At 38.8% G+C, this 12182-nt stretch overlaps 1 protein-coding gene across 1 annotated transcript in view; it reads right to left on the reverse strand.

The window, feature by feature from the left end:
- Positions 1-11902, reverse strand: part of LOC134002088 (dipeptidyl aminopeptidase-like protein 6) — a 127562-nt gene extending 115660 nt beyond the window's left edge. Inside the window, exon 1 of the mRNA XM_062441362.1 lies at positions 11732-11902. Coding sequence (XP_062297346.1) covers positions 11732-11902 — 171 coding nt within the window. The remainder of the gene's footprint in view (positions 1-11731) is intronic.
- Positions 11903-12182: the final 280 nt, after the last annotated feature.

Consider the following 12182-nt stretch of genomic DNA (forward strand, 5'->3'; position numbering starts at 1 on the left):
ACTACATGAGGAGCAGCAGGTAAGCTGAATTTCATTTATGATGTGTAATTGCTAAAATATGTCTCTGGTAGATCACAAAAGAGAAGTGAAAGGTGGGGAGGAAAGATTATGCTCTTAAAATAGCAATGCAAACCAGAGAAGGGTTATGTGGAGGCTTAAGGAACATCTCTGTCTATCAGTGAGCAAGTAGCAATAGATGGAAAGATAACACACAGATCGATTTAAAGCAATAAAGGAAAAAAACTGGCTTGAATTGAACATTGAATTGAATTCGGATCATGAGGGGAAAAAAATATCAGCAGTGTTTCTTATCTCACAGGCACCAAAAGCACTCTGTGCCCTCATCAGTGACAATCAAAATCCTTTACTGTCTGTATACAATCTCAACATTTTGTTTCTTCAGACGCCCTGCATTAATAATGCACGATCGCACTCCTCTCTATCATAGATGAATACAGAACTGCCATGTTCGACTCAGAGCAGCCCGACAATCAGAGACATGCTATTTCCTATTCCTAAACCACCTTGGAACTGATAGGTAAACTGCAGCCCTTCTCCGCTTCGACATCAAAGAACGTGTCAAAGTCCCCTCCCCCCCTGAGATTTTTCAGCATTTAAGGCAGGGTGATTGAAAGTGTCTCAGCTAAAACTTGGCAGACTGGCTCCACCTGAAAAAGCAAAGTTTGGAAGAGACAACAGAAAAGTGTTTTTTTTTTTTTTGTTCTCTGAAAAGTGTAGAAATAACAGCATGGAGACATGATTTGTTCAGTGGATTGTAGTGTGCTGCTGTGTAAACCTCTGTACCTGTCACCAGTCATTACCTGCAAGGAAACTCTGCCCTCTACAGTGTATCTTGTGGAATTCTGATCATTATGTTTATGTGCTGAACAGAATGAACTATGCACATTATTATTGATTAAACAATATCTAATTGCAATCCTACATATGTAAAACCCTTTTGCGCATAATATTTTGCCACTATGTTATCACATATTTCTCCACAGATACTGTCTAGACTCAAGGCAGGATGGTACACTGAACAGCATCTGTTATGTAGTCACATCGAGACATCCAGACAGATGAGTGGTCTGGTGAAAACTGTGTCATCTAGTGGCCCAAGAAAAAAATTAAAATATAAAATGCACTGCAAAGGTTAATTGTATGTAAATGTTGGAATTAACTTTTGTTCTCTGACTACTGCTCATCATCTTCATTTGTCTTCCTCGACACCCACAAGTTGTTTTCTACATTTTCCAGAAAAAAGTTTAAACTCCCACAAAAGCTTTTGTTATTAGCTGTTAGTTGTACAGAATGTGTAGCAATGATGGCATGGCAGAAGCAATTAGTTTAACAAGTAAAAACACTAACTGTGAAACTGTTGTGTATATACATTATGTGGAAATATTCATATCTGTGAGGCATCTTAATAGGTTTTTTAACCAGGATCAGATATCATCAACTACGGCAAGTTAAAGCTTCTGCTGACTGGTATTTTCACAAGTAGCTGTTATAATAGTGATACAGCTTTTTATTTGTAAATTACCTCCCATTAGGGAATGTTAGAAAACAAGTATCAGATCAATTTGAGTTTCTTAAATTCACATCCATCAATTTTACTTACTGCTTATCCTCTAGAGGGTTGTGGTGGTGCAATCTCAGAGAGGCGGGTACACCCTGGACAGGTTGTCAGGGCTTTCATACCACACTCACATTCACACCTACAGGCAATTTAGAGTCACTAGTAAACCTAACCTGCATGTTTTTGGTCTGTCAGAGGAAGACAGAGTACCCAGAGAGAACCCACGCAGGAACAGGAACATGCAAACTCCACACAGAAGGTCCCTAGCTGGGCGGTGGGTTCCAAACCATTACCCTCTTGCTGTGAGACAGTACTAACTACTGCACCACTGTGAGGCCTAAATTAACATGCACAAATTAAAAGTATTTTACCGAGCCCAGGCTTCAAATCCACAAAGTAATTTCTCTACTGCAGGTATCTCTTTCCATTTTAATGATTGTGGTTTTCATTCAGGTGTTGTTTTTAGGCATATACAGCCAATAAAGCTCTGGAAGAGGGATTCAAATCAATCTCATGGAGTTAAAAAATAACTCTAGGGATGATTTTAAACACTGTGCTTTAGTGAGCTGTCTGTACAAACAGTGCAAATACTCTACATACATATATACCATGACTGAATGCAGAGTAAAAACAAAAGTATAGATAACTACTACTGTATACTACTTAAATTATTAGTAGGCTGACCCCAGTGTGAAACCCTGCTGTTGTTACTATAATACTACAGATCAGGCATCTGCTGTGATCCTCCATCCTCGTCTGAGCAGGCTGGGTCACATCCTCCTTTTATTGTCCTTTAGATACACTATTCATCTTTTATTATATAATATACTATTCAATTATCTGCCTCTGGTTTTGATCAAGCGTCTTCCTCAGGTGGCCCTTCTGCCTTCAAGGCAAATGCTTTATTTCGTTTATTGCCGTCCCTTCCTACCTTTGTCCCACTGTCTCTGCACTTTCTTTTCATCATCCCTCATCCCTGTATCATTGATTTAACCTCACTTTGTATGACTGGCCTTCACTCCCCGTAGACCCAGCCTCCTTCCAGAACAATGTGTTTCAGCCTTCTCACTTGCACCTTAAAAATGATACACCTCAGTCTGACACAGGAACAGGACAGCCTCTAGTGGTACAGTGGGGGCACTCCAACTGATGCTTTTTTTCCTCCTCAAACCTACTCTGATGCATAATGCTCAAGTGTAACAGAGATAATGACAGATACTAACAATCCCATTAGAAAATTGCATATGCAAATGGGCCATTAAGTTTCCATCCAATGGGTATTTTCAACATTTAAAGGACTGTTAAAACTATAAACAGTCTATTTTGGTTTCTCAGTATGCTTAGATTCACTGCAACATGCTCCAACTTTAAGGGGTATTTGGTGTCAAATCATATTAAACAGACTTTAATATCAATTTAACTTCTCAAAGAAAAACACATCAGTTCATATAAGGACCACATCTAAAGACCAATCTAAACCTACAGAAGTAAACACGCCTGCAGAAGTACATTTAGGGAGAAAAAACAACAATTTTGCAAACACTTAAAGAACCTGCCTTGACTCCCATGAGAGGATTTTTAGCCACACCAAAACAGATCTGATAACTGTAATCTATATACAGTACATTGAGATGAATTTGTTGTGCATGATCAGCACTTCACAGTGTTGCATGTAAATCACATACGTGTTATTTACCAGTAGGAATGCTTCAGAGTTATTTGCCTCTCGGCTGTTTCCTCCCTAATCTTAGAAATACTGCGTCCAGTCATAAATAATGACTAAATCAGCACTCGGGTTTTCTGACCCATAAAAGTGAAACGCGCCGCAGCTCTTAAGGCCTGCGCTTGTGTGTTTGTGTGTGCATTAGTGTACAGCTATGTGTATGTGTCAGAGAGATGGATAGGAGGACGAGGAAGAGCTTTGCTTAAAACCCAATGGAGGGGCATTTTGGTGACTGCCTCCCCGTCCACTTCTTCCTCCTCCTCCTCCTCCTCTTCCTCTGTAGCCTGCCTCTCCCTACGGTGAAAATGCCTTGTGAAGAGGCCGGATATGAATTCATTTTACGCTGAGATGAAGTTATTAATGCCCACCATCTGTTATCGTCAGTGAGCTGCCAGACAAGCAGCGGCAACACAAAGAGGAATGCAGCACCAGTTCAAGAGTTGAAGACGTCAACAGTCAGACACATGATGCCACCTTGGTATTGATGAATAGTCTTTTTCAGAGTTATCTAGCCTATCCTCCATGTACTGAGCATTTGTTTCTCCATTTCTGCAAAACACAGGTTGCAAAAGACATAACAAAAGTCTAACAAAGAAAGGGAAGAGAGCAGTAATGTTGCTCTGGTTCAGCAGTTTCTTATTATCATTATTTTTATTTTGACAGCCTTTGGAAAGGACAAAATTGATTCTGAACTGCCATTATTTAGCAAATCCCTTTCAGTGAGTGCTACAGGATTATCTCATGTTGCTAACCCTCCCTCTGTGCAAATTTAATCGCAGCTACACAGAGATTTAAAGATAAAGCAGAGTGAATATGAGGCATATTTTGGCTTTTCACCTTTCTGTGATCTCTAAATGTAGCAATCATTACTAAACAATGTTTGTACTTTGCTATACATTATAGATATATCATATATAGAGAAATTTTGACACAAATGCATTAAGATCAACTCTAAACTGTGTTCCATCTAATCACATGACCTCCTCTGCCTGCAGTGATTGGTCCCAGCGATGTACTGTTCCCCCTTCCTTAATGTGTACCTGATTTAGTTAGTAAGAGCTTCCTGATGATAAATAAACCATACCACTGTTTTACACCCCGCTGGCTGCATAATTAATCACGGGGAAAATGGCACACATATGAGCCTGCCATGTTTGATCAACATGAAGTGTTTGAGGAATTGTTGATGAAGGAGAAATTAGCTAGATGAGGAAAGAGAGCTGGGGGTCAAAAGGTCTTGTCACTAAAGATTTGGAATATGACACTAATCAGGTGAAAGCTGAATGTGGTTATCGTTGACAGTAAATAAGAGGAAACAGTTAAATGTGCTGTTTTCTGATTGGTCTGTATGCCAGTGATTCCCTTGGCATTTAGTCTCATATTTTACTTTGCAAGGAGATACTACAATATACTGAAACTCCTGAAAAGCACACACACACTGGCTCACATCATCAAACAGGGCTCCAGATGCCACCCTGAATCGAGTGTGTAGAGTGATAACTCTATCCTTCAAGTACCTATATTGATCACTCACTTACTATTCACTAATCAACACACAAAAAAAAGGCACAACGTGGCAAACACGGTTTCTGTAATCAGGTAGAATTAGACAAGTAGCAGTTCATTATCCCCAACTCATTAAGACCAGTTTTTTTTTCCGGGAATAGAAGACAGGCAGTGGCTACCATAGTATGCATGCATTCTGGCTGTTAACCTCATAAATTAAACTGCTTACATGAACTATTCACTTCATTGAATTAACCACTTTTGAAAAAGCCGTATTCTTCATGTGTCACAACTAATGGCACAAAAGTCCATGCAAGCCCTTTTTTACACAGAGCTCTCACAACATTGCTGTAAAGAAAGCCCACCAACAAACCAGCTGTGTTGTTTTACACTTAATCAATCAATCAAGTCTGGAATAATCTTGTCCCAGTGTGTGCTTGTACAAAGGTGTTGGATGGGTGTGACGCGTACACAACATTAGCTTAGCTTTATGCTGCTGGCTAATCCAGGGAACATCTTAGAGCAAAACTATATTTCCATTAGTCTCAGTAAATGGTTGGATCTATGACGAGAGTGTTCCTGACTCAAATGTCATATATTTAAGGGAAATGGTTGTTTAGGGCGTAATCAAGGCAGAAGCAAGTTACCATGTTTGCATGATAACAAATTGTGTAACTTATGAGCAAAGGTGCCCTAAAATCCCTTATTTTTCTTTTTTTCAGAACTGAGAGTCAAATACAATACATTATTAAGTGGATCATCCAACACAGAGAATCAACAATTAGACAAATGGGTGCTGTGCAGTATGTTTACTCACACATCTACGCTGTACTAATGTTTTGTTGCAATGCACTCAGACCCAGTGGTGCACTGGAACCAATGCAAACTACAATGATTAGATCTGACAGTAAACAATGAAAGAGGCTATGCCACAGAGGGTTTAAAGTTAATGTAAAACAACTGAAACAGAATCAAAAAGTAAATAGAGCATAATACATGTTAAACTAAACAAAACCAAACAAACTGACAGGTTATAAATACATACATGACATAAAGGTACATTCAATTGATGCTATTATAGGGTTTGTGATTATTAGCAACATTTAAAATACATCAATATTTCAGTATATGGTGGCATCTGAGACAGAAGAAACTAAGAACATACACTAACTCCAGTACTACTACACACATACTAGTCTGTGTTGTGATATAAGGGATCATAATCTCTAAATAAAATTAGCTGGGTCAAGAGTTTTAGCTTCATGTTAATGACAGGCCCAATAAGAATAAAGCCATCACTGTGCTAGCTCTTAAGATTAATAAAGACACACATTAAAATTAAAAACAGCACAGTGCTATATAAGAAACAATGAATTGTATCTGCTGACAGAGGGAAAAATGATTCCCATGACTTATTCAGAGCCCTATTATACCCAAAAATAACCCCTATATCTGCTGACACAGTGAAGGGATATAAAAGCATAATATTCTACTATATATTGTATTTTTACTGTTTTCTTTGCACTGTTCTTCAACATTATTTGTCTTATCATAAAGCGTGAATCTGATATTGGCCAGCTTATTAAAAGGGCATTTCAGAGCTCCGGTGTCTCATAATCCATACCCAGAAAAAATATATTTTTGTGTGTGTGTGTGCAACTGTGTGTGTGTATGTGTATGTGTATGTGCGTGTTTGACAGAGAGATAAGGCAAAGAGGAGAAAGGGAGTGCGTATTAATGTGTGGCTGTGGATTTATCTTTTTTTCCCCCTCATCCTTCTTAATGCAAAGTGCAGGCGCAAAGCCATTAGACAGCAGAATAAGTGAGATGAGTTGGAAGAGTGTAAAGAAGAGAACTATGGGAATACCTGACTCAAATCACACACACACACTTTACACACACACACAAACACACACACACACACAAAGAGAAACTCCACACCGTTCTCTCGTTGAATCTCAGTGTTTCTAGCCCGATATCTCTTGAGTCTCATTACGATTGTGCTGATCGTACTAGACATAGACAGAGGAAAAAGAGATGTTTACTCGTGTAATAGTGTCTGTAGAGAAAAACAAAATTACACCACAGGGACAAACCTTTGATAGTGGAAGTAAAGATCCATTTCTGCTTTTTCACCATTTTCTCACTTGTATAAATGCCATAGGAGAGGATATCTGACTAATGAGGCTGAAATGTGAGACTGCATGGACTTTACACTTTAAAATTAAGCTACCAGGGAAAGCAGAGGCTCAAGGAGGAACCAAAAGGCTTTACATAATATAACTATCTAGATAGATATGGACTGGACCAAAGGAGGGCAAAAGGCTACACAATATTAGACGTTGAACTCTTCAAATTCCTACTGCACTGTGAAAGTCAACAGATAAGACGTCAGTGGAACTAACAATCATAATTGAACAGCCAGAGTAGATGCCGATTACACAGACTTTCAGAGTGAAAGCTTTAACACAAAAAAACATGTTTGATTAGATTGTAATGAGTTGTTTTGCCAGCTGGGGAATCATCATCAGAGAGGATTTCAGACTAAGATCACTATCAAATGTATTGACAGAGAAGGATTTAGCCCGCAATGGAGAATAAGTCAAGCTCATGCCAAACAAAAGCGATAATGGCTTGTTTTAAATGCATTGTCTGTTTGAGAAAGACTAATTCCTCTTTCTGGATTCCTCATACTTAGAACAAACACTGATCAGTGATTGGGAGTTTAAACTAATCTAATATCATGATATTGTAATTCATGCCATGATCACAATACATGCATGACAAAGTTTAATTTATGAAATTAATCCATACTTATATGTGTTATATAAAGTACAGTGACTGCCCATATATATTCCAATCCATCTCTCCTTTATTTTATTACTGTCATGTGTTCTTATTCAAGAATCAGTAATGGAAGGGATGGAGCCTGTAGCATGCAACAGGTAATGGGGGGGGGGGGGGGGGGGGGGGGAGAGTTACAAGTTACTTTTCAGATTGGGAGTTTAGATAAAAATTATATAATATGTTTGTAGTATGAAAACACATTACAAAGAGTCAACCAATAGTCCCCAATCTTTTTGATTAACGACCCCTTACAAAAAAGCAGTGTCTAGGGATCCCCTAATTATATTTGAAATGGTTTCATTTAAATAACCCTAACCCTGTTTGAGTTGTAAAAAAAAAAAAGGAAAGCAAAAGTCACAAAAATGAACTCAAACTTCCACCTCAACCAGCTACAACAGCAAAAATATACTTATGTAGTGATGCATCTGTATTTATGATCTAATGGTTTATATAAGAAAATAACTACATGTAAAATAAATAACTAAGTATATTTGAAGTTTATTATACATAACAATACGGCATATTAGTCAAACAGGATACATTTTCTCTGCAGAACTACTTTAACTTTTGATACTTTAAGTATATGTTGCTAATAATATTTTCAGTTAAGTGAGACTTTGAATACATTACCTATAATACCTATAATAGAGTATTTATACATTGATGTGTTTGTACTGTTGATTAAGTAAAGGATGTGAATATTTTCACTGGCTCAGTATGGGAATAGCTGAATTTTGACCTGAGGAACTTGGCTATGAGCTAGCCGAGTAATTTTGCAACTAAAAAGGTCACTCATTCGATTCCTGGCACAGTGCAGGTGTCCATCAATAAGAATGCGTCCTTCAGCTGGACAGTGAACCTCAGCTGCTCCCACACACTCTCTGATCCTGGATTCAACCTTAAGCTAAATGTAAAAGTTTAAAATATGACTGGAAGGAAACAAATGCAGCAGAGAGTAAAAGGCAACTAGAGTTAAGGAAGACAGGGAGATGGGGGTAGGGGAGGGGGGAGGTGTCAGAAACAAAAGGATGTCTTGAGACCATGGATGTAACAATTAAGGGGTTTAACTAACACTTTCACTTTCAGAGAGGCTTACAATGAGCACAATGGGTATAATGAACTTCACAAGCAAGCATCAATCAGTGCTGCAATGTGATAACAGAAAATATGTTGCAGTAAATTGCAGCTTTTGTTCCAAAATTAGATAAAACGATGCTACTCTTAGGGATTATAGTTCTGGCATAAAATTATCATATGTGACAGAGAAGTGCTGTGTAAGGAAGGTTTAGCAATTGAGGAGAAAAGGGTGGATAAAGTTTTTGAAGTGGCAGAGCAGGGCTGTGTGGCGGCCCTGTGGGGAGGCTGAGTCATGGATGAGCTCTTCATCCCAGTGGGCTCTACTTCTCATCCACACAGCATGATGTAAATGTCACCTCCACCACACTCGTTCATTAAGGCCACGCGGCTGGAAAGATGCCAAAGCTTAGATTGACATTAAAAAAAGACCCATATCTAGTACTAGTATAAGATAGGATAAACTTACCATATAAATACTTTTTATTAGTATATAATCATCTCCTCACTCCCTTTCTGCAGCTGCACTCGTTCATTATCCAGTAATCTGCATAGCTCTCTTTCTCTGTTTCTAGTCTCTTCTCATTTCCCCAGGTCGTGTTCTTTCCTCCTACTCCAGATCTTCCATCCTTAAGTTATCCACCAAATGTCCTCTGACTTTCCCTCTTTTCCCCATCTACACCTGTTCCCACTTCCAAAGAGCCCTGCAGCTACTTGGCCCATTCCTAAACTGCAACTCATTCCCTCATTAGACACACTGCTTATACCAGGGTTTTTTATTTGTTCTCCGTTAGTTTGCCATTATGGCTTGCCTGGACATTTGTGTTCTAGTCAACCTTGTCGGTTTCTGCCCTTGTGTCTGTTGCCAGCTGTTCCTGATGAGGTATGTAAGCTTGAGTTTGATTCTAAGTATTAAAACCCCTTATTCAACCTATATGCCTCTTGAGTCTGCATTTGTCTGTCCTGTGCACCCGATTGTGACATATAAAAGTGTGTATATCATATATGAATGGGAAAGAGTATGTAACAAACTCTGGTGGAGCATGGCTCTGTACATAAAATGTTGCTGTGAACTAATTACTGCACAGACCTGTGTTCAAATAGTCTTTATATCTGACAAAGTTGCTCCTGCATGTAGTATCTCCTGTCACGCTTTCAGGTTGATGAATAGGGACCATACATCACCGTTGTTATTGATTTCAGATCATGTTGGAGTTCTCTGCACCAACAAACACAAAGACAGGACCAGCGGTCAATAAATCAACCTCATGTTATATTCATGTAAACCTCAACCAGTGTTTTATCTCCTGCACCTTACAAAGCACCACCGGAGTTTGTAGCAACAGTAACGGTGCAGACACAAACATATTTGGGTAGAGGCCATTTAAACATGAAAGCACAAAAATATACTATAGTGAGTATAATGCTCATAGAGCTTAACAATGGGAAACAAATATTAATTTAAAAAAATTGTGACCTCGGAATTCTCAGGTTGTGCCGGCTTTTTTTGTCAAATGTTACGTTTTATTTTTACTTTTATGCATTAATGGTCATGCAATTTGAAAAGAAAATGTTCTCCGTCCCTCTATTTCAGGTTCTACCTACCTGGCACGGAAGCTTGTTGCACACATCAGTGCAACTAGTTACCATGCTGCTAGCTTACTAATGATAATCTCACAGCTCATACTACTGCAAATATATATACTACATTAGTATATATGTTATTTGTAGTAAATAAACGTTGCTATGACTATCTCATCTCTAAGTGATTGTGATGTTAACTTTACCATACTCTTAACTGCATTTATGTCTGTTTATAATCAGTATACTGCAGGATACATAATGGCAATATAGTCAGATACTAACAATGATGATGAAGATTGTGATGAATAAATGATGATGAACGCTGATCCAGGGGAAAGACTAGAAGCTAATTTAGGAGCAGAAATGACACCAGGTGAGTGCTGACAGCAGCAGAGAGGTACAGTAGCATTTATCCATCTGATCTATGAAACCTCATTTGAAATATACAATAGAATATCAAGTGTACTACAAGGTCAAGCATGGATAGTAACTACAACAGCTGATTACAAATGAGACATCCAATGATGCAAATGCATTCTCAAGAAAGACGGAGTACTTTATATGGCTGAAGAAAACACAAATAAACACAGACCCCTACTAAAAGCTACTTTTCCTGAGTCAGTGTTTCAGCACCATGGAGAGAGTCAACAGCGGGTAAGGCCAGTGAGTCTGTGTTTCAGTACCACGGACAGCGCCCTGGGTCTGCTCGTTCCACCTGAGCGTTTGGCAGCATTTCAGGTTTAGGCAGGTGCTTCCAACAGCCAAACAAGGATTATAATAGCGCTGCTATGAAGAGCCAAGGTGACCCCGTTGAAATGAATTAAAATCCCTCCAAAAATAGATCATCTGGGGTAAACAAACGCAGTGTCTGAGTCATATGCAATTATGCTGTGCAATTTACATTGCAATTTGAGAACATACAATTGAGGGTAAACACGCAAGACAGTCAACATGTTTTGAGCATGTTTGGAATTTTTTAAAGGATAAAAATGATAAATGAAACATTTCTGTGACATTAGTAAAACAGAATCCTGACAAATGTTTAACTAGCAGACGATCATAAACTAACAACAGCATGAAGTTAAAATGTTGACGTGATCTAACATTTGCTAGAATTATTAAGTGACCAGACAGCGCCACTGAGCGTATATTTCTTTAGAAATAGACGTAATCGACGCGTCATTCATTGACAGACAAGCCAGCCAATTGAGACAATGACGCACAAGTTTGACAACTTTGCCTTTAAAAAGGGGGAGTTGTAATTAACGGCAAAGGGCATTAAGTAAAGTCATTCTTTTATTGGCTTTGCAATCAATACAGCTTGTCATTTCAAAGTCACTGACCGCGTGTTTAAAGCACATTTGGTTCAGCGGTAACTAATCGGACAAGCAAATGTGATGACAGAGTAAGTTTCTTACATCTTCGTCCTCGGAGTGCCGACTGTACTGATGCTGAAGCCGTGGATGCTGGTTCTCCACCGCCCTCTCTCCTTCCACACCTTGCCCGAGGAGATGGCTCGCCTCTGGAGGGTTGGGGAAGGATTTGTTTGTGTTGATCTTGCCGGTGAATCTCTGATACAGTGACGCCATTTCGATTATTTGTCCCCAAAAAAATAATGTAATAATAATAATAACTTGGCGAGTCTTTGTTTTCAATCAATAAATGCAAAAATGCCCAAACTGGCTTCAAGTTAGAAGAGGTCAATGCATAATGGCTTAAGTAATTCGATTAGACGATGCTCCAGTTCAGTTGACAGAGGGAGAAAAAAAAAAAAAAAAAAGACTCCAAGCTGTAGTCAGAATGCACAGCACGTACTTTCAGTCTCACTGATCGAGTCTCGGCGCTGCTGCAGCGACGCGGTTTCCACAC

This window comes from Scomber scombrus, chromosome 20, assembly GCF_963691925.1.
Source record: "Scomber scombrus chromosome 20, fScoSco1.1, whole genome shotgun sequence".
NCBI lineage: Eukaryota > Metazoa > Chordata > Actinopteri > Scombriformes > Scombridae > Scomber > Scomber scombrus.